A 23,556-nucleotide genomic window follows, 5' to 3' on the forward strand; every position below is an offset into this window, starting at 1 on the left:
CTGATATTTCACAGGGGGAGAGAGAGGTGTCCTACCTCACAGGTAGGAAACTGCAGGGGAGAAAGTTGTCTGTATTGCTGTTTTGTGGTCTTTTTGTGCCACAGTGGCATAGTAGTTGCTGTTGTGGTCAGCTCTCCATTTTCAAACACAAGGCTTTGGAACAAAAAAAATGTTTAGTTAATAGCAAATATTATAAGCTCTTCAGAGAAACTGCTTTTATTGTGTATTGCAATTTCTGCCATCTACATCCAGACTTAAACTTTTTCCCATTCAACAGGTGCAAAATCTCTTTCTCTCTCTACATCACTCTGGTCTACTTTATTTTTACTGCCATCCCTCTGAGGTCTTGCTGATGTATGTCTAGTTAGTGTGAGCTTATTGCTCTTAATTGTTTCCTACCTTGTGTACAGAGATAAGTAAGGGTAAAATATCTGAAAACTTGTCTACATTTTCCAGCTAGACCAAATAATTAACTAGAAGGTGAAGTCTACCTTTCTTGTCTTTCTCCAGTGGAAGGTCACAAAACGTTCAAGTTGTTTGCTTACATGGGTGTGATACATAGTTGCAATTATAGTTATCCTGGTCTAATTGAAGTGGTATTTTCAGGTAGCACGAAACAGCCTGAGCTCAGTAGCTGGCAGGGTTTCTTCAGGCAGGATTGTACCATATTGCCAGTTGTATGTAGGAAATGGATAAAGAAAACTTCCAGTATTTCTCATGTTTTTTGTCTGTCATATTGTCACTGTGTTTCTGATGGTTTCATACTGTGCCCTGATAATGCTGCCATTGACTATTTTTCCACACACTGCTTTCACTTTTATCAGCAAAAGGTGGTGTGACAGGGTGAATACAAACGGTCAGGAAAACACAGTAAGAAAGCTAATTAAAAAAGTTTCAGTGTAGGTGTTCAGTCTCAGAGATGAAGTGTCTGAGATCATTGAGTGATGCTGTGTTTCAAAATGCTATCAGGGCAAAGCCAGCATCATCCTGATCTTCCGCTTCCTCCCACTGTCACTCGTGCCATCTACACTATGTGCATATACTTAAACTGTGTTTGGTTTCTACACACTTTCTGCCTCCGTTGCCTTATCTGTAGTGTCCCTAACCAATGCACTTCTCATGACTGCATCCCTGGCAGGTTATGGGTGGGATATGCCAGCAGTAACACCTGGATGCATGTCCAGGGCTCTTGGGAGTCTCTTCTGACTGAGGGAGCAGAACCACTGAGGCAGCCCCACAGCATTCATCTTGCTGTGGACATGGGCCAGCCGAAGGGTCAGGTGCAGCACACTGGGCCCCTCCTTGTTTCTTGTGTACATTACAGTGTGGCAGGCGAGTCCTCGCCCTTCCTTTTACTATCTGCCTCCTGCTCTCTGGAAATAGCAAAGGTTGCAGCAAAGCCCGAATGCAAGTCAGAAGCCCTGCGCTGTCATTCCCAGTCCTTTCCTCCCTGATCTTCCAGAGCTGCTGGCTTGGACAACGGGAAGAGTCTTCCCAGGAGGACAGCGTGTCCCTGCTCCTGGCTGCTGGTTTTGCTGGGCCCAGCCTTGCCTTGTCTTCTTGCCTCCCCCCACTTCATCTGGGGTGCAGCATCCTGCCGGCAGCAGCGGGACCTTTCTAAGGTCTTGGGGACAGTCAGGCAGGGAGAGCCATGAATTGCCTCCTGGCACCCCATCCCCACTCCTGGAGCTGGGGCTGCATGCTGCCCTCACCCCCCCCAGGTATGCAGGTCTGGGCTCTGGGTTTGGAGGGGTGGCCCGTGGGGCTTGGGCTGGCTGGGCAGCTCCATCCTGCCTGAGCCTTGGCTTTGCCCACCCACTGCTGTCATAAGAATTCTTATGGTAGGAAATCTCCTACCATGCTCTGGTAGAGAGCTCTGGTGCTGACAGCTCGCAAATGCCTTTTGGGTCCTGCAAGGGTTTCTGCAGCTGCAGTGAGTTCTGTGTATTTTAGCTTATAGAAAAAGTCTCTGCACAAACTTTCTGCTTTTTTATGCTTGACTGTATACATGCATGCTTTGCAGGACTCTTGGCACACTTTTACCTGCAGAGATTAGTGTTTAAATAGAATGTACTTGTGGTGAAGTGGTGATTAACCAATATTTGTTGTGGTTGTACCAAGGCAGTAGATGTGTGTATATTCACCTGATGGTGCTTGTACCCAGCAACTGAATTGTGTAGGAATCACAGAAGAAACCATGGGAGCAGTTGTGTATTGCTATAATTGCTAATCATACATACATTACTCTTGCAGAGTTCCTGAACAATTACTAAACCTGCTATACTTGATGAAGTTTTCTTGTCTTACAGTTCAGTCTTATGGCTGATAGGCATTTTAACGTGTCCTCTTGTTCTTCTTCACAGCTGCAATTTATACATACTGTAGATCTCTTTCAAAACATACTGAAAGGTAAACATCTTGACAGTCAATTACTTGAATTTTTTTTTGCTTTTTAGATGACAATCAAAACAAAACCAATGAAAAGAAAGAGAAGAAAATGGTTTCTCAGAAGCCCCATGGTACCATAGAATACACAGTAAGTACTGGTGTGGTGTGTTTATGCCTGCTTTTTGAAAGTGGAGTTGTTGACACTGAGAGGGAGGCAGTGGCACAAAACTGTAAGCACTAAATCTTTCTCAGTTTGCAGCTATCTCAACAGGGATTGCGCCTATTGATACCATTCAAATATCACCGTATAAGGAGAGCTAGGGTCACATCCTGAATCTCTGTCCAACACAGGATCTCTGCCTCTTGCAGCTGTCAGTTCAATTTTTACTTGTCCATTATGGCTCTCTAGTAGAGCTATGGTTTTGTTATTCTGAAAAATATTCCCATTCTGCCGTGTTGCTTAAGTCATCAAGCAGTTGACCTGTGCTTGATGAGATTGGTTTCTCCAAGGTGGAGCAGGGCAGCAGTGTCCTAGCTCTGCCCGAAATGTCTGTGTGAGCCCTCAGGTCCCTAAATGCGTTCCGCTCTCTACCAAACAGAGCCTCTGTGGGAGGTGGTGTCCCAGCTGGGAACTGCACAAATGCCTGACATGCTCCGGCTGCTGGAGGTGTAGTGAACTTTGCAGTGTATGACCTTTTCCCCCTTGCCAGACCAGTTCTAAATACAGTTGTGCTGCTTTAAAGTTTTAAGAGAAAAGGAGAGGGACATCTGTAACACCTTTACATTTTATCTACTGTATGGTGTGAAAGAATATTTCTGTCCTTTTTCTGATACTGGTTTATCACCTAAGTTATTAAATAGATGGGGTGTTGAGGTTATCAAGTCTGTCCCTGCAAACGGTCTGTTAAATGGGTTTAGTTCATGTGTGGTGCTGTGTTCAGTATGGTATCTTAGTCATCAACTCTTTCTTCAGGCTGGAAATCAAGACACCATAAACAGCATAGCATTAAAGTTCAACATCACCCCAAACAAGCTTGTGGAGCTCAATAAGCTTTTCACACAGACAATTGTGCCAGGCCAGGTAAATCTTTTATTTATTTGGGTTTTTTGAATACCTGAAACATAATTACTTGCTGTGTATTTAGAAGTTTTTAACTACTTATGTGTGTCTTTTAGTTACTTGGATACAAGGATAATGGACAGTAATTTAAAGCCCTTCCACAAATTGAAACTCAGTAGATTATTACTTGGAATTGGTGTGAAGGGGAAGCTTTGTAATTGCCGTATCTACTTGTTATTTATGTACTGTAACTAAAGCTTAAAGATGACTCTGAAGCTCAAGAAGATAATACAGCTGTTACAAGGGAGTTGGATTATTGGGAAGTCTGGATAAATGCAATCTGTAATGCATTAAAGAATTAGAGAGAGACAGAAATTGAAATGGCTTTGTGCCATTATGTTGGGTATGAGTCAGTCTCCTGTAAGATGAGAAATAAATGGAGAGAGACTGTTTAGGAGAATCCAGGACTGGAAATGCAAGTGTGAAGATTAACACCTGGTTCATAAAAGAGCAGATCTCTACTTCTGCTTCACAGCCACAAGGAGGTTGAAGTGTCTTGGTTTGCAGATAGGAAAACTGAGGCACAGAGCGGTGGTGTGACTTGCCTAAGAATACCTAGCAGACAAAGGCTGAAATAAGGAAATTAGTTTCATTTTTCTGAATGTTTTTAAGGTGTACATTGCAGATATGAGTGATCAGTATTGTGTTGTCTTTCTAATAAACACAGTTAATACCCTTTTAAAGCTTTTGCCTCACTGTTTTGAAATACCTGTTTGTATTTAGATTCTCTTTGTGCCAGATACAAGTGCTGAGAGGCTGTCTTCGAGTCCTGGTGCTCCTGTTTCTCCTTCATCATCAGATGCTGAATATGATAAACTCCCTGTAAGTCAAACATGGTTCACTGGTCTTAAACTTTCAAAGTATTTTCTGATAATGAAGCTGAGAATCAAGGCTGTAAATAACATTGTTTTGAGTTTACAGACCTTGTAGGTAGCATCTTGTGTTAAATTAGTTTGCTGTACTATAAGATTTACTGTTTTCCTAAAAGTACTCCAGATTTAAGGGAATTCAAAATGTGGAAACCCGTTGCAAGTTCAGTTGGGCCTTATGTCTGTCAGAACTACTAAAAATAGTGTAGTGCATAGTCCTTAAAGAATAGAAAGCTAAATATGAAAAATTATTTAGTGTTTCCTACTGGTGATGTTTATGCTGCTCTGCAGTCCAGACCCTCGATCCTGCACTGGCATTCTTGCAGTTTAGTCTGAGCAGTCAGTTTCTCTTTAGTTAAACAAATTGTGGTGGTACTTGTATACAGACTTGTCTTTAGACAAGACCGCTGGATTTAATCTTTGTAAAAGGCCTCAGCATAGTTGATCTTTCATTTTCTTTAGAAGGGTGATTAGGCGTGATGATTTTTAGGCAGTTTATCTGTCTTTAACATCTGCTGAGCTTAAAGTAATTAGTCATTTCAAATACATCACTAATCAAAAGTTTAGAGAAACTTGGAGTGAATAATTGTGTTTAACCTTACCTGATGCCATCTGCTTGAGGAATCACACCAGTGCTCTGTGAGTAGAAGTCTTCAGTGTAGATGATGTCTCAGGGCAGGCCCTCTCCCTAATGAGAGCTTATAATTCAATGTTGGTGAGCTGGCCTGCCTTGGTGTATTTTAATTTCTTGCCTGTTACTTGTATGGAGTTTCTTGTAAGATTCCAAGAGTTACTCTTTTTTTCAATACAGGATACTGTGGGAAGTGTACATGTGTACCTATATACATGACCATTGCTTTTCTTCCTTATACAAATGGAAAATAATTGTTTGAACCTGGCTTTTTAGTTTTCAAAAATCTAGAAGTATAAGATTCTCATCCTGTTGCACTGAATTGAACTTTTTCTTTTCTAAGGATGCTGATTTAGCAAGAAAGGCTTTCAAACCAGTGGAGAGAATCTTGTCCTCTACTTCAGAAGAAGATGAACCTGTGGTTGTCAAATTTTTAAAAATGAATTGTCGTTACTTCACAGATGGTAAGGTAGGTAGAACCTGATTTTTGGGCATCATTTGAGATGCTCTTTGGATAAATGAGAGATGAATACTGGGAAAGTCAAACGTGCTTCATGCTTTTAAAGAATGTAAAAGTTACATAGGCTTTATCTATAGCTGCTATGTTTGTTGATAATGTCCTATGCTGTATAATTTTGTTCTTTTGCTTGTGTGTTGCTAGATACTGAGAGAATTGCACTTCAGAGTTATGACATGTCAGGATTAGTTGTCCAGTTCCATCAAATTGAGCAACAGCTTTATAAAATGAGAATATGTCAATCTATTTCATTTATGACTCGAAGATAAATTTTAACTGTTTCCAGAGCAGTGTTTCCAGATATGTCTATGTTGCTTCTACACTTGCTAATGAATGTTGTGCAAGCCTAATAAAAGGATAAATATTGCATTATACAGTCTTTTCTTTCTGTTTCTTGTAACATATGCTAGGACTGCAATCCTAAATTACAGCAAGTGTTTTAGAAACAAAGGCACAAAACTTGGGTAGTATTTTAGCCCCTTTCTCAAGGTTGCAAGAGACTGTCTTCCTGAACTGCCTTTGATATATCTGTCCTTGTTGACTCTGGTTTCAGTTAACTGTGTGTGTGTTTGGGTTTTCAAGTTCTCTGGAATTTATTACACTGGAGATGCTAATCATTGTAGTTTCAACATTTTTTTTTCCCCCCCCCTTTATCCTGATTTTTGTAAGATGGATATGTTTACACCTACAGTTTCTGGTTTCTTTTTGCATTGGGTGGATGTAGACTGTATTTAACAACTCTGCAATTTTACAGTCTGCTGTTTTGTAGAACGTAACAGAGAGCTACTTGATGTTTTGCATGTAAATTAGGGCAGTACTGTCACTTGCTATGTGATGCTTGTTAGGTGCAGAGGACACAGATTGCCAATTTTATGGCTGCAGGATGGAACAAGTAATTTTCAGTCAGAGCAATCAAAAATGAGACAGCTTCTTTTTCAGTGTAGCTGAAATCCCTTGTTGTCTGCAGTGGCTGGGTGGGAGGTACGGTGTACTGATGTATTGTCTTTGGGCTTCTGGGAGAAGCCTCTGCACTTTGTTTTGATTCTGGCATCCAAACACAAACCAAGATTGTCAACTGAGTCATACAGGAGAAGCAAATGGGAAATGTCAAGTCTTTGCTTTATAAAGGAGGAGGCATTAATGTACTCATTTGCCACTGCCAAGCCATCAGCTTTTTTAAAAAAAAGCCCCACAAACCAAGCTTGTGGTCTTTTACCTACCTGTTTATGAGCCTTCCTTGGCTTGCCCTGCAGATGACCTTGGATAATTAGTATCTGCAGTGTGGGTCATTCCAATTGATCTGTCTCTCATTTGTCAGATGTCATGATTTACACACAGCTTCTGAGCTGGTGAATTTTGTAGTTCATCTGGAGGAGAGGGTGCAGAAGCAAGACGGTGGAAATCTTCTTAAGTCTTGAAAAATGATCAGTTGCCATGGATTGATGCTGAATAATGGCTGATTGTATCAAATCCATTGCTAGAGCACATTTTGAAGACTTAAGTAAGTCCTCTGCAGCTGTGCAGAATATGCTTGGACCAATCACAGGAGCTGTTTCTAGGTGGGGAAGAAGCTGTCTCATATCAGATCACTATATGGAGAAGCTTTTTGCATGTACCTCTGGGAAAGTAGATGAGGGGGACCTCTAATGTTAGCTTGGCATAGCAATCTGGATGTTTCCATGAGTAAAACTGTATGCAGGTGTTGGTTGCATGTAATTTCATGGATCAAATGAAAGTAGCTGCATCCAGAATAAAATGCTATGTGGTTTTTTAAAAAAATTAATCCACTAATCTGTTCATCTGTGCTTGATTAACAATCACATCTTTAGCTTGTAGCAGCCAGCACTGAAAGTTGAATAGTTCAGATGTTCTTCCTTACCAGCCAGGCACTTGGATGTTACTAAGAATTTTTTACTTTTCTCTCCTTACAATGTCTGACTTGATGCAATTGGAAAGCAAAGTATTTTGCTGGCAAACACTGCATGCCACAGTATAAAGAGACAGGAAAGTGGTTTTGCTTTTTAGGACAGTAGCCTAAAATCCAATACCCAACGATAAGTGCATTACATGTCATGTGCTGACTCTTCTGTTTTAGGGCGTCGTTGGAGGAGTCATGATAGTAACTCCAAACAATATCATGTTTGACCCACATAAGTCTGATCCTCTGGTAATTGAGAATGGCTGTGAAGAATATGGGCTCATCTGCCCCATGGAGGAGGTTGTCTCAATAGCTCTTTACAATGACATCTCTCACATGAAGATTAAAGATGCATTGCCATCGTAAGGAGTGTTCTTCCCTGAACTTACATTTGCAGATTTTCAGTAAGGTCATGGAAGGGGGGTGGGGGAAGGGGAAATGGAGGGGAAAAGTTTTAGTGCAGCAGAGTAAAGTGCCAGCAAAGGAATGATTCACTTGTGCTGTTCTTTAGAACAATGAAGTGGCATTAAACACAAATGGGTCATGAATGTGAGAACCAAAGTGCAAAGGAGACCAGTACAAACCAGTAATTAATAAAACCATTTGTAATATGCCACAGTTGGGCTCTTCCACTGACCTCTAGAGCTCTTTCAGTGGATGTGAAGAGGTTTAGATTTCAATCGTTATTGTTTTACCAAGACTGTTCTCAGAGGAGTATTTGAAACTTTTGAAGATAACAGCACCTTAGCTGCCATTTTCAGGAGTTACAGAAACACCAGACTGTGGAATACTTCTATCCAGAACCGGAAATGCATTGATAATTACAATCTGTAATACATAGTAGACTTTCTGGGGTGGGCTACTTTCATTTATGCACAGACCAGACACTGCTTATCCATTTGTTCTAAGTAGGGTTTTGTTCTTATAGGCAATACCTGTTTGAACAGTGAAATTCATTGAATTGTCTCCTTTTTCTCATTTCAAGAAAAACTTTCTGGATACTTGCTACACTCATTTCTAGAGTGTTTAATAGCTTCTTAGTAATTTTTGCGTGATGAGGATCTTGTATTCTCATTTTCTTCAGAGTTTTAGCAGTAACAAAGAGCTCAAGTTTTATGCTGATACGTTTATTCAGGATTTTTAATTTTTAAATGTTTTATGATTGTCCTGCTTTAAAAAGAAACATTTGGGAAAGCCTGCTTTCAAACAGTATGTTTGAATATTGGAGACAAATAAAAGAAGAAAGCTACTAACTGTGTTGTCTTTTACTTTTCTGCAGTAAACATGTTCAGACAGGATTATCTCTGATTTGTTTTTCTCAAAAATATATTTGTACTGACTAGGGAAGCATGGATGGTTGTAGATGTTGACTCATTGTCAGGTGTGGGAAGTTACAATATTATTATGATTTGAATTAAATTGCAGCAGCTAAATACATGTCCTGTGTTTGTTTGCTATGGAACTTCTGATGACTTGCACATTCTTATTACATGTGTTACATTCCTTCACCCACGTGGCATATTCTGCCAAGTGGTTTACTCATTTTATTTTGGTATTATACTTTCAGCATTTTTCTCCATTGTCTTTAAAGTCCCTTATTTCCAGCACTGTATGTTTATTTTGGAGAAAGTTATTTTTCGTTGAGTTTCATGGTTTAAGTTGATGTTTAGTTTTTCTTTTAATTTTTTTTTCTGTTTCCATTTTGCTTTTAACATTGTATGTACATCCATCATTTCCCCTGACAGTGACATACCAAAGGATCTTTGTCCTCTGTACAGGCCAGGAGAATGGGAAGACCTATCCTCTGAGAAAGACATCAATCCTTTCAGCAAATTCAAATCCCTTAGCAAGGAAAAGAGGCAGCAGAATGGGGATGCATCTGTTGCTCTGGGTGCCAAACAGATAAAGCCTCCAGATAAGGAAAAGTCTGCTGATTTTGAAGTTCTTCAGTCATCAGAGAGTACGGGCTCAATCAAATCAAAGTCTCTGGAGTTTTCCAACAACATCACTGCCACTGAACATTTGGAAAAGTTTGATGCAGATGCATGTACCAAGGACCCTTCCAGGGAAAAAAATGTTTCAGATACCAAAACCAAAGAAAAATCCCTTCTAGGAGAGGATGACTTTACTGAGCTGGAAAAGACATCTCATATGGATAGAGGGTTGGACAGGAAAATCTCAGTAATGGAAGGCTTGCTGGCTGACCCCAGGGACTTGGGGAGAACTAAGCAGCAGGTAACCAAACCTACTACAGAAGTCCTGGAGCACTTGACAGTTGATTCCTTGGAAAAAAAGGACAGTGTTGAACCTAAAGCTGACTTAGACTTAGAGCTGTGTGAAAAGCAAGATGTTATTCCAGAAGTAAACAAATGTGTCAGTACCCCGACAGGTAAGGTGGAGACTGAATTGGACACTAAGAAAGAGCTAGAGAAAGATAAACTTATTGAATTTTACCTCAATAAAGATGGAAATGGGTCTCAGTCATCTGAAGACTTACACAAGGCTGAAATCCAGAAAGGTGAAAACAATAAAGCAATTGGTATAGACCTTACACTTAGCTGTTCAAAGTCCCAAGCTAATGAAGTCCATACAGTTAAAAGTATGGAGCTTGATTCCTGCTGTGTTGAAAGGAAAGCACCTTCATTAGAAATCAGCTCAGCAGCAGCAGAGGAAAAGGATCTGAAAGAGTCTGTGGACTCTTCATTAGTACCAGCTGTAGACAAGACCTGTCAAGAAACACAGTTAGACAATCAATCAGAAATCAGACTGTGGCTGCTGCAGAAAATTCAAGTGCCAATTGAAGGTAGGTCTCTGGTTATCCTTGTTTCCTCTGAGACTTGGACAGCGTTATGACGGTAACCTTTGAATTGACAACCTTCTCTAAATTTCTTTGTTCTGTAATACCTGGTCTCTTTTTTACTCTTTGTGTATTTGAGTTTTATATTTCCTGCTATCTTCAAATTCTCTAAGCTCGTAGTTTGATAAGTAGCTTGTGTGCACTTTCCACATTCAGTGATCACTGCTTATATGATCTTTATTTCTGTTTGCTGACTTTAAGAAGGATAGTAAATCCAGTTTCAGTATTGGCAGGGACACTTCATGGCCTAGGACTTGTCACTCCTCATTGCCTCATATCTGTCAGTTTTGTTTCTGATAGTATCTGAGGTAGTAGAGCACTGCTGTGAACGGGGGCACTGAAGTATTCTTGACAGTATTTGCACCTGTCTGGTGTCTCTCATGCTATGGAAACCCTTAAAGAAGCGATAAATAGGAATACATGTATAGTCATACTGACTTTTCTCCTCATTGGTCATTGCATTGTCAGAAATAATCCAGGCTGTTCCAGGAAAGCACATACCAGAATGAAATCTCTCTTCAGAGCATGTGCACACATATTACCGTTTCTATGGCAGCCCAGTGCCTCTAAGCACTGGTCTGTCCTGGGGTGTTGATGTTCCTCTCTGGGTAATTTAATGAACCAGTGGACATACCCTTGATTTACCTCAGGTGGTGGAGGATGATTAAAGTGGAAGTCTTTATTTTAAGAACAGTTGTTCTTTAAATAATTTCTCCTTTTTTTCATAAGGGTTTATATTTGGCTGTATGTGTGCACCTAAAACAAAGAAGGCAACAACTTCAATGTGATTGATAAGTGTTCAATAAGCAGGTTTTTTTGTCACACTAGCAATTTAAGGAGCTTAAACTGCTTTTAGGCTTGGCCCTGTCTTGTGCAGATAAAAGGTGCTTGTATGGCTGTGTGACTGACCGAGTTGAGAAACTGATTGGGCTTTGTGTGTGTGTGTGCATGCAGGATTACCCTTCAGCCTGGATGGGTTTTCTGGAGCCTAACATGTCCCCTTTATTTGCCTGCTTTGTGTTGCAGGCAGCACCCAGCCTGGCCATCTTACCTGTTTCTTTTACAGGGTTGTTCTGTACATAGCTGTACAGCTGAGGGGGGACAGGGGATACCAGCTGTGACAAAATGGGAATAAATGGCCTCCGTTTAGGATGAACGTGGTTTTACTAAACTAGTTGTGCTGTTGATATCAGGTGTAATTCTGTGTATGGTGCCTCTGAGTATTCCTTTGCGCAAGATTATTAATCTTTGTCACAGTGTTTCATCAGCTGAAGTATTTGTACTCTCCTGTAAGCAGACCATTTCTCTTGTGTCTTGTTCAGATATGCTTCCTTCAAAAGAGGAGAAGAGCAAGACTCCTCCAATGTTCCTGTGCATTAAAGTAGGCAAGCCCATGAGAAAGTCCTTTGTGTCTCAGAGCATGACCATGTCTCAACAGTACAGTAAAAAGATAAAGCAACCAGAGTACTGGTTTGCTGTTCCTCGGGAAAGGTAAGATGCCACTCCCGTTAGCACAGAAATGTCTGTCTGATACTTTTTAAATATGTAGTGCTTTCTGAAGCTGAATCCTACATTACCTACTTGGTCCAAGGTATGAAGTGCAACAGGGATGCTGAGGGGTGCCCTCATTTCATTGTATGCCAGTGCCTAAAGCAGTGTTTGTTGCTGGTCTAATATGGCTCTCAGTGGAAAGGGAAAAGGGCTCAGGTGCCACTTGATGTTAGAAAGATGTGTATATATATGTAGATACATCTGCAGCTAACATATGATAAAAGAACTGGGAGATGATCAGGGTTTCAGCTGTAATCTAGGAAGTGAGGGAAAGTGGAGCAGTGGTTGGAGGGGCATAGAATCCACTAAGGTGTCAGTGCTAAAAGAAGTAGGTATTTCACATGAGCAAAGGGCACCATGTGAAAAGGGAGATACTCCTGACTAAACAAGTGTGAGTATTTCTGTCTTTTCTCCCATTAAAAAATAGTCCCATTGCAGTAAAATTGAGGAACATAAATGTTTTCCTTCAGGTGTTCATTAATGCATAAATAGTACTCTAGAAAAAAACAAACCAACAAACTAGAGAAGTGGAATTCTGTGATTTTTCACTGGAATCAAATATGTGATCCTTTTTTTTGACGGAAGGCAACTAGAGGAATTCTCTGGTCTGTAGATGAGCAAAAATCAGTGATTCTAGTAAATTAGATGCCAGGAAGGAGGAGTCTGAACTTGTGATCCATCTCAGAAGTGTCTCTTTCAGATGCACTCAATTTTTTCAATATAATTCTTATTTAATAAATTTAATTTCAAATATGTAGCATGTGTGTTGATTTAAGTGTTTATATTTTTTTGCTGAAAAGGAGTGTTTTGATTGTCTGTAGTAGTGTGGAAGTTGCTGTCCTCAAACTCTTCCTGGAGGAGAGGGAGAGGTTTAATCCAGCTGGAATGTGGTCCTTGGGAGAGCAGCTGGATAGCTTTTGGTTTGCTTGCTATCTGAGGATCCCAGTCCTTGACTCTTCAGGGATTGCAAAAGGGTGGGTTCAGAAAATTCTAGGTTGAAGTTAGTAAACAGTAAAATAAATAGTTCAAGGAATTGGAGTAAATAGTTCAAGGAACTGGAGTGATGCTGTACAGTGACACAACACAAAGTCAGTTAGTGCTTTAGGGATAGTGCAGCTAACAGTGAATAAAGCTGCTGAGCTGACTGAGGTAATCTCTAATCACTGCTGTGCAACAAGTAAATCTATCAAGCTCCTAACCACAGACTTGGAAAACAGCTTTTCTTCTTGTCCTTTTATGAGTAGAAACTTTCTGAATGGTGACCAGACCTAATCCATATATAAACTGAAGTGTTGACAACCGTTTTGTACTTCAGTTTTTATAATGAGAAAAAAGTAACTTCCGCAGTGAGCTGCTGCAACAGCACCTGGCCTTGCTGGCTGACAGACCAGATCCCTGATGTCACAGCTGCTGTTTGGATCTTGATCAAACAAAGTGGTGAATGATTGGTTGTAAGTTTGGGACTTTTTGTTGCTATTCATGCCTGTTTTAACGCCCCAAAATTGCGTGACAGATCAAGTAGAACTTGGAGCAGAAATTAAATGCAAGACCAACTCCTTTGTATTAAAGCCAGGCATGTCTTTGCCTCTTGAACAAGACAGTGTTTTCTCCAAACTCTTGGATGCTTTCCCAAAGCAAAACACAGCACTTCCTACCTTCTGGGGATATTCTTGCATCAGTATTGTGTAGAATATAAACGTAAGTGTTGCATCTTAAGAGTGCCATGAACAGTAGGTTGTTTGGGATAGCTTTGCCATGTGTTTTAGACAAAATGAGATAATTTACTAAGTTTAAAACTACTTGGAATGCAATTTATATTCATGTGTGAAAATATCAAGAATACCACTCTTATCTTGTTGACGACAAAGCAGCATAATAAAACACTTTCTCCAGTCCAGTCACAGTAGCTTGTGCAGCGTCTTAATGCTTTGTAGTAATTAAAATCAAAAAAACTGTCCAAACTTGGAGTGAGATTGTGAAAAAATTGGTCTGCATGTCTATGTTTAGTGTAAGTTAAATCTTGTTCTGATTTGTTGTTTTGGTTTTTTTTCTATTATCATAGCATTTGCTGTTAAAACAGCTTCTGTCATTCGTTATGAAAATGGCTCCAATTTCAGCCTGGTCCCATAGCCCACAGCTCCCAACAGAGCTGTTCTTCCATGTGCAGGCTGCTGCTACTTTCTGGAAACTTTATTAATACAGGAAGAGGACTTTTAGGCTGATTCTCTTTATAAAGGCACTAGATCTTCTGTCACGTTTGCTGTAGGTGTTCTCTCGCCATGTGTGGTTCCCCAGGTGCTGCGTGTGTCCCAGCACACATTGCCCCATGACCAGCATGGCTGAGTTAATCAGTGACTGCTGCTGCCTGCTTGGTCACAGCAGTGCTCACCTCAGCACGCAGAGGGGGTGCTGGGGATCTTGAGGTGCCTTATATACAGATTACTCAGTCTAGGGCAGCTTCTTGCCAGGTTCAGCTGAGCAGAGGGGCACCCATGCTTTTGGACACAAATAGAGATTGACTATTTTGCTGGAAAGTTTTGCAATGGGTATAGCTTACAGTATTAGAGGGTAAGTCTGTGTGTCCTCTTACTGTGTGGATTTATGTTTAAATGGTATGTAGGATTCCCATCCTAGTAGATTTTGAGTAGTCGTAGCTCAGTAATCAGGTCACACATTTCCTCAAGACCTTTTAGAGGAAGGTGCCTTGCACTGAGACGGAGGTAGTAATGCAGAATTGCTTTGTTTGTAAAGAATAGCATTGACTAGTTCCTCAGTCAAGAAGTAAATCTCTCTAATTTTCCACAGTGTAAATTTTGCAAACAGGTTTGGTTTATGAATGTATAATTTGCACTGAAGTTGATGTAAAAGTCACTGCACTGAGATCCTGCTGCTGAGAGGGCATCCACTTTTTTGCAAGATTTAGAATAGTTTTGAATTAGCCTTTTATAAGGAGAATACTCCTAGACTCCTGATAATAAGATATCAAACTGTACAGAGGAAAATTATGAAAACCTGTTTATATCTGTAGCTTAATGTCTTATAATGAGGGCTTATAGAAGTCTCTATAAGTTCATAAAAGCATACGAGGGCTTACAGTAACTCAGTCCTCAAGATTTGTGAAGAATCATCATTTAGTCAAGCACATTTGTCATAGGATTGCTCTGGGTTAATGTCTTTCTCTGGGCCAGGAGCAGTGGTTGGACTTAGAGCCTTTTAAATATTTTCTTTCTGGAGTTACTAACTTCAGGTTTCTATAGTTGTCTTTTTCCAAGTACTTTGTTTTATTGATGTTTCTCTTTTAGTGTATGATACGCTCACAAGCATGTGATCACCAAAACAGCTATTGAGTTTTAGGATAAATTTTCTCACAGTTGTCAAATTGGCTGTAAGAAAGTTCCTCAAGAAGTGGTTTTTCAATTTAAAAATTGGCTCAAATGTTTTCAGTTTGGTAACTTGGAAATACCACTGTAGCATAATGTTAGAATTTTATTAGCAGAGTATCCCTTTTCAGAATGACATAATCTCTGTAATCACCTATTTCTATTTTATGCTGCTGCTGCTTAAATCTGGACTGTCTGCATTTATTTATCAACTGTCCATTGCAGAGAAAAACTTATTTATGTACTACTTAAAAAAACTGAGAATATACAAGTCCATGGGGCCTGACAGGAAACGTTCTGAGTATATTGAGGAAGTTGGTTGATGTTATTACAAAGCTGCATTTTATCATCTTTTGAAAGGTTTTGTTCACTGGGGAGTGCTCCTTAATAATTAGAAAGACAAATGCTGCAACCATTGCCAGAAAAATTGAAGAAGTATCTGTGGGAGTACAGGGCAGTCAGCTTCACCTCAGTCTCTGGAAAGCAGGTTCTTATAGACACCATTCCCAAGCACACAGACGGAAAGAAGTGATCAGGATCAGCTGTCATATATTTACCAAAGGCAAATCTCATTTCTACTGACCTAATAACTTTTCTGTTTGAGATTGCTAGTTCTTTGAGCAAGGAGAGAGCAAGGGATTGTTGTTTTACCATCACACTACTAAGATTTTCAACACAATCTTCCATAATATCCTTGTAGCCAAACTGGAAAAATATGACCTGGACAGGTCAGCTACAGGTGGTTGAATAATGACTGGACCACTGGCCTCAAAGGGTTGGTAGTTGGTCTAAGTGGCAGTGAGGTACAAGTGATATTTTTGGGGACTGACACTACTTAATGCCTTCACTGATGACATGGACATTGAGACAGAACACACCTTTGTCATTTTGGGGAACGACAGAAAATTTGGAGAGTGCTCATAATGGGAGTGTAGGGCTGCTCTTCAGAGGGGTCTCAACAGGCTGACAGAAATGTCAGGAAGTTCAGAAAAGGCAAATGCAAAAGTTGTGCACCTGGGATGGAGCAGTTCCTGCAGCAGTAGGTGGGGACAGGCAGCCTGGGGAGTAGCTTTGCCAAAAAGGAGTTGAGGAAGTTGAGAGCAAACTAAATGTGTCAGTGGTGTGTCCTTGCAGTAAAGAAGGCTTTGCTTCTTGCTGACTCAAGTAAGTAAGTACAGCTAAACAACTTGGGTGGTTGTTATTCCCCTCTTCCTTTTAGACACTTGGTTTAAAAATGGAGGGCAGGGAACCAGAAACAGAAAACATAGGATGGCACCAGACTCGTCTCAGATCAGGTGCTGCATGCTTCAGAGGAAATGGTGATAAAAGGGGAGAAAAAAACAACCCAGGAAACTGGCTACACGTGGAGAACTTGTAGAATCATTGCTGGAGATTTTCCAACTGAAATGGACAAGAATGTGCAACCTGCTCTAACTTGGAAGTTATCTCTGCTATAAGCAGGAGCTGGCCTAGATGATTTCCAGAGATGGCTTAAAACATAAATACATTCTGTGATTTTGAGATATGAGTGTGCTGCTGTCCTTCATGCACCTGCTTAAATGTGTTTTCAAACTGATCTTAGCCAGACAGCAGAAACCAGTACTTTTATTATATTTTCTTAGGGATTTGTAGGAATTAAGTAGTTAGCTTTCCAGAGGAGGACTACTGTACATAAAATACACAGTGCTCAAGTCAGTTGTCTCTTTCAGTTAAAGCTCTAATTAATTAGCAAAGAGTTAATCAGACTGCTTTTTCTGAAACCTCTGTGAGCAATGCTAATTTATTCCTTTTTCATCATTTCCATGAGGAAGCAAAGTAAATCCTTTATTCTTTTTGTAGACTCGAAAAAATCTGGAATTATACTAATGATCCTAACAAACTGTTACAGGGCTGAAAGGGTATTTTAAGATTATTTGTGCATACATATAAATCCAAGTAATTTGAAATATTGGGAGGGGGGGTGTGGAGGGGATATCTAAATTTATGAAAGTTTTTTTCTGTTTTCCATTGATCTAAGAGTTACTGGATTTTCACTTTCTGGTGAAAAGCAGGGAAAAGATCCAGTGTCATATGCACTTACTATCTGCCCTCTTCACTGTGGGTCTGATTCTTTGTTGGCAATTCAGCTTCTTGTGGATCCACTGTTATATTCCTGTTAGAAATTGCATGTGTTCATTTTAACTTAATACATAAGTTCCTTCTTAAGAAATTGTTTCATGGTTTGTTATGGATGTTGTCAAGAAATATCTTTTTCAAGGCAGTGGCTGAGAGCTGACTACATTTATGGAAGAGCATGTGCTGCTGGTACTATATCATTAGCAAAGTTGTCGGTAACAGCTTATTTTCATAATGCTAAGAGAATGAAGATTGTTTTGTGGTTAGCCTCTATAACTTTTAAAGGGCAGCTAAAACTGTAGTGTAGACTTCACTGGTGATCTCATTGCTTGTTTCATGCTGGAGGTCAAAGTAAATGGGTAAAGTGAAAGTTTTACAGAGTTTTGTGACTATGACCTAATATCCATCAATTTGACTTCTTAATATGAATCGTGTGAGACCATTGCTTTACCAAGATGCTTTGGCTTTGCATATAGAAAAGAGAGGAGAAAAATACATTGTGGGGAGTGAAAGCAGAAGAAACCTTGAAGTGGTTCAGGCTGCCAGGTGGAGGGAGCTGTTGCCTTTTGTGGTCTGGGAAAGTGGAGGTATGCGGGTATCCTGTTTGTGGAGTTGTCCCTGCTTTGGCATTGGGCAAAACCTCTGTGCTACATGACAGTGTTGTGTTCATGGACACTGAGCAATGGTTGTCTCTTCCTCTTCTCTTCACAGGGTGGATCACTTGTACACATTTTTCGTTCAGTGGTCACCAGAAATATATGGGAAAGATGCCAAAGAGCAAGGTTTTGTTGTAGTAGAAAAGGAGGAGCTTGACATGATTGACAACTTCTTTAGTGAGCCCACTACTAAAAGCTGGGAGGTGAGTGCTTTCTGCCTTTACATGAAGCTTGTGCATATCAAATGTGCATCCTCTCCTAAGAATCTCGGCAGTTGTTCTTTTGAGGATTTTTATGGTGTTTCTTTATAACAGTTGCTGCTTCATATACAGGACTCCTTATGGCTTGTATCTATCTCAGAAATGTATTCATATTCCTTCAGTCTTCATTTCTTCTCTCCCTAGAAAGAGCAGGTAAACAACTGGGAGCTCTCTGGTGTGCAACCAGCAGAAGTTGTGTAAATATTTTGACCACATGATATTAGTCTTTTGCAAAGCTATACAGGCATATGTGGTCAGCACTGCTAAATTACTAATGTATTTATATACTAAAAATATCTTCAAAATGTATATATGCATGTAAACATCAACCCAGACTCCTGTGTGCTGGTTGAAATGGATTGATGTGTGGTGATATGCCAGACCCTTGCTTCTCTGATGCACACAGCAGTACTGTTTGAATATTGGGTGTAAGTGGGATAAGTTTATCATTGGACTTTGGCTTTTTCATGTGTGGTCTTCTGCAATCTGTTTTAACCACTTGGCATGCTTGTGCTTGTTATCTCTTTCTTCTGCGTACAAAGCCTAGTTTCTAAGGGAAATAAGCTTGCATCATATTTCTCAATGCTCAAACACTTTCTGTGCTAAGGATATGGGATAAATGAGACAAATTCCAAAGTGGGAAATATCTTGATGGTGATTAAAAAAGTTATCTGATTATTTGTCTTAAACATAAACTTGTTTTCTTTAAATTCTACTACCCTATTTTTTTTGAGCATTTTTTGAGGATTTTTATCTTCACAGTATGTTCTGTTGAAAAAAGGAGCTTGGAAATGGGACTTGTAATTTGAAAAGTATCAACCTCTACTCCCAAGATAATATTTTTACAGTTTTGTAGTTTCTTAATGTTGATGCTTTGTGAGCTGAAAGATTAAAAAAAAGCCTTCCTTGTTTTGCTTAGAGCTGAGTGCAGTCATACATTGCTCTAGATTTCACTGTTCAGTTATTTGCATGCTATTTTCATAAAACCACAATGAAGGAAAGTCAGTGAAGACAGATGTAGGAGAGATCTGGTCACACTGGGAGCTTGTCTCTCATTGTTTCATTTAGATATTTATTGAAAGGAAGAAAAGCTGGAAACTGCTTTTAAAGGTGTGTCTCTTTTATTTGTAATATATTCCAGCTTCACCAATTTAAAGTAGGTCTGCCAGGAAATCTCTATTGAATAAAGTCCAAATTTGGGCATGATGACTGTGAAAGTTTCACTCTCCCTTGCGGGGAAACAGAAACTCTAATTGTAGAGAAGCATATAAGCAATTCCTTCACAGCATGCCATGGCCAGTAGCTGTCTGTCAGTCTTGAGGCTCAGAACTCTTTCCATTAGAGGAGGGGTAGAGTAGTGGGTACTGAAAATAAACTGCTAGATGATGAAACAGAGACAAATGCCTTTGAATATTCGAATTATTTACTGTGCCAGACCAGACCAGGAGGAACCTTTCGTGGAGGTATGTTGAATTGTTTCTTGTTTGAACAGCATGGATCTGATGGCAGAACTTCTGTCCTAGTAATAAACATGCTCTGTACTCAGGTGGGGGGCATTTCCACCTCAGGTAGCTTACTTTCTCAGCTCTGTAAAATCTTTGAAAGACTTGGTAGGTCTTGGTAGGTTTCTGTAGTGGTCGATTCTTTTAATCCATTTTTGCTTTTGTGTGGTCTGTAAATACCTGATCTTGCAGATGCCTCTTTCTACAGTTGTTGACTGAACTTCGTTCGCATGTGCAGTTCAGACACTGAATAAATGTGTATGCAGAGAAGAGAAGCGTTTCTGTCTCTGGCACCAGTTTTCAATTTACAACTGTATTAATACATTTTCTCTGGTTGCCTAAGTGAGTTTGGTTGTATTTTACTCCAGATACCTCTTGGTTGATATGCTGTTGGCTAATACTTTTCCCCCACTCCTGGAGGAGAGACTATTACTAAAAGAAGGTCCTCAAAAGGGGAGTTGTGTACTTTCAATTTAAGGTCTAAAAGGTGTTAATTAAAATATATATATATATACAAGAATGGTCTGGGAGATGAGAAAGGAAGGCAAACCACTCAGAAGGTGAAAAAAGAGCAATGATACAAGTAGAAAAATTGTTTTCTTTGAACAGCTTGTTGTGGGCAGGTGTTTTTTATTTTTAATTACCCTAATTTTGCAGTGCAAACCTTTCCTGAAATTGACCATATGAAAAATTTTCCAGCACAGGATTATCTGCACTCTCAGAAGGAGGGGCTGGAGGGACAGGATGAAGCTGTAGAGCTTTTGCAGTATCATGGGCAGGAATACCTGTAACTGCTCAGGTGTGCAGGGACATATAGCAGTGTTTATTCTGCAGGCTGCATCTTGCCTTGTGATCCTGACTTCCTCTCTTTTCCTGACCCTGCCGTGGAGTGCCAGTGCCCAGGTGCCCTGTTCAGCTCTAAGCATCTGCGGGAGAGCGTGGGCCAGACATGAGTGCATGCAGCGGAAGTGCAGCTCTCATCCCACTGGGGATGCCTGGTGTGACTAAGGGTATTAGGGCTGTGTGAGCTCCTCACCAGCCCAGGTCATCATGCAAAACTTCTGTGCTTTGTTGTGTGCTTAAATCCACACCTGGAGTCAGTCTAGTGCATTTGCTTCCTCGCCTGCGGAGCAGGTGTGTGTAGGACCTCCAGGCATCTCTTCCCAGTTGTATCGACTGTTGACAGCTTCTGCAAGTTCCAGCAGTGATCCTGAAGGGTGGAGGAATTATGCAAAACTTGATCCATGTGTAACATGAAAGCCATTTGGAAGCCTTATTGGCAGCGAGGTGCGTAGCAGAGCACAGTGGGCTCTGCAGCTGCATCCTGAGATTCCTGCTCCAAGGATAAGACCACTGTGGTGATAAACTTGTGGAAGGAAAGGACGGTTTAAGGTTTCCTGTTTGTTTTGTAGCTAGGCCTCATTGCTTCCCCTTTTCTTTCTCATCAGCTTCATTTCAGAGCTTTTGCTGTTGCTTCCTGTGTGCCATGGTGGCACTGAGTCCCAGCTGAAGATTTTGCCCATTTGCTTTGGGGTACCTGTGCTTGATAAAATTATCCCATATGGTGTTTTTTCTCCAAACAGTGTGACAGCTGAGGAGTAAATTTTAAATGAATTGGCTTCAACAGAGGATTGATGGTGTTAGAGCTTTGCTTTAGGTTGGACACTTGTTCTCTTGCCACAGATCATTACTGTAGAAGAAGCTAAACGACGAAAGAGCGTTTGCAGTTACTATGAAGAAGAAGAAGATGATGATACTTTGCCTATCCTAAAGCATCACAGCGCTCTCCTGGAGAACATGCACATAGAGCAGGTACGGCTGGGAAACCCTCAGGTTTCCTCCTTAGATGTGGTGCTGTCTCTGTTGAGTGTGAGAAAGAGAATAGGCTGGGGCACTGCCTGTGTTGCTTGTGTAACCTTTTCCCTCATTCCCTGCTCCTGCCCAGCTTGCCCGGCGCTTGCCCGCACGGGTGCAGGGCTACCCGTGGCGCCTGGCATACAGCACGCTGGAGCACGGGACCAGCCTGAAGACTCTGTACCGCAAATCGGCTTCTCTCGACAGTCCAGTTCTCCTTGTCATCAAGGATATGGACAACCAGGTAAGGTTCTGCAGGGGTTGAGCAGAAAGGGCAGCATTTTGAAAAGTGATCATTATGAAATTAAGTGAAATGTTAGTCATACTATGAAGCGATGTCATACGAAAATAAGACATTGGTGTTTCCTCTTGTATTTTCTACTGCCTAAACTAGAGTTACCACAGGAAAGTGTTTCAGCAATAATAAAATCTTTAGAATTGCAATGAGTGCAGTAGAGCTTTTGGAAATACCTTTCTTAGGTATCTCAGTTAAGGATCTATCACAAGCAGTACCTCTCTGAAGGTCTCATTCTTCAGTAGTTGCTAGAGTCAGCAGTGCTGCTGCCATTGTTGTCATTGGCTTTTACTTGCAGGTTACAGAAGATGTGGGAGAATACTTGCACATCTGATGCAGTTCACTAGTTGCTTCTAACATGAAAATCAGCTCAGTTGTTCTTAAAAAGTATTTTTAAATGTTTGGGGGTTTTTCACTTGAATTCTGCACTTTCCACAAAAGTAGTGTAATAATTTTATTCTGACAGATATTTGGAGCGTATGCCACACATCCCTTCAGGTTTAGTGACCATTACTATGGCACTGGTGAAACATTCCTCTACACATTCAGTCCACATTTCAAGGTAAGTAGGTGTCCACTTTCTGAAATAAGGTTTTTGGGTTCCACTTCTGGAACATTTATGAGATTTTTATGAAGTTAACATGTTTGAGTGTAGAAGATGTTCCACATGTTGATGAATGCAGTTAATCATTCATTGCTTCATTGCAATACCTGAAGCGAAAGTGTCTGCAATTATCTGAAGAGAGGACAGTCTGTCAGGATGAGGAGAGAGTTTTAAGTGAATTGAAGGGGGAAGCAGGAAGAAGGAATGGACTGTCAAAAGACTCACCTTGGAAGGCAATGATACCATGAATAGGATATAATTTCATGCATTCTTAGGATCACAGTGACAACAAAATAAGAGTGCTACTGAAAAACCCCTTGATGCTCATGGCTTATGCACTTTTTCCATATTGAACACATTTTTCTTTTTTAAGAGGGTACCACTTGATTTAGGGAGGGAAGCAGAATTTAAAGTAATAGTAGTTTTATTATGTATTAAATATGTAAATAGTTTTATTATATATTAAATATGTATTGATCCTTTACTTTCTACCTTACTTTTTCCCCTTTCAAGAAAAAGATGACCACACCTCTTAGCTGCTAAGAGCAAGTGCCCAGTAGTTTGAGATTACTCATAGTCCAAATGTGTTCATGTTTTTTCCCCTCCTCAGGTATTTAAATGGAGTGGAGAAAACACCTACTTCATCAATGGAGACACTACCTCTCTGGAGCTTGGAGGTGGAGGGTGAGTGAGTATTTGGTTTTCAAACCATATAGCCAACTTTTTTTTTTTTTTTTTGTAATTTTAAGTGGAAATAGGGACAATGGTAGATGAAAGAAAAATTTCCCAGTAAAGTGGCTGATCTTGCTTTTAGTAACCTGTTCAGTAGAAATACCTCAGCAATTTGATTTCTGTTACAGACTGAGAGCAATTTTGTTTGCTTAAAGTGACTGATATTAGGCAAGTAGGGCTTGTTGCAGAGTTGGGGTTGTTTTTAGCCAGGAAGTAAACAGATGTTTTGGCTAGATACATTACTCATTGCTGAAGTGGTTTGTCACTGGAAGATAATCCCTAATGGCAATTTTGCCATCAGTTTCTA

At 40.3% G+C, this 23,556-nt stretch overlaps 1 protein-coding gene across 6 annotated transcripts in view; it reads left to right on the forward strand.

Annotated features, from left to right (window-relative positions):
• NCOA7 (nuclear receptor coactivator 7) overlaps window positions 1-23,556 on the forward strand; it is a 77,055-nt gene that overhangs the window by 50,693 nt on the left and 2,806 nt on the right. For 3 of the 6 annotated variants that reach the window (XM_058835908.1, XM_058835909.1, XM_058835910.1), the window contains exons 4-15: window positions 2,457-2,536; window positions 3,362-3,469; window positions 4,232-4,330; window positions 5,352-5,477; window positions 7,621-7,805; window positions 9,189-10,246; window positions 11,623-11,791; window positions 18,058-18,205; window positions 21,448-21,576; window positions 21,710-21,862; window positions 22,380-22,475; window positions 23,128-23,201. In XM_058835908.1, coding sequence (XP_058691891.1) covers window positions 2,457-2,536; window positions 3,362-3,469; window positions 4,232-4,330; window positions 5,352-5,477; window positions 7,621-7,805; window positions 9,189-10,246; window positions 11,623-11,791; window positions 18,058-18,205; window positions 21,448-21,576; window positions 21,710-21,862; window positions 22,380-22,475; window positions 23,128-23,201 — 2,425 coding nt within the window. Of the gene's footprint in view, window positions 1-2,456; window positions 2,537-3,361; window positions 3,470-4,231; window positions 4,331-5,351; window positions 5,478-7,620; window positions 7,806-9,188; window positions 10,247-11,622; window positions 11,792-18,057; window positions 18,206-19,522; window positions 19,726-21,447; window positions 21,577-21,709; window positions 21,863-22,379; window positions 22,476-23,127; window positions 23,202-23,556 lie in introns of those variants that run through there. The other 3 variants (XM_058835912.1, XM_058835911.1, XM_058835913.1) reach the window with 3 other exon arrangements.

The sequence above is a fragment of the Poecile atricapillus genome, chromosome 3, assembly GCF_030490865.1.
Source record: "Poecile atricapillus isolate bPoeAtr1 chromosome 3, bPoeAtr1.hap1, whole genome shotgun sequence".
Lineage (NCBI taxonomy): Eukaryota > Metazoa > Chordata > Aves > Passeriformes > Paridae > Poecile > Poecile atricapillus.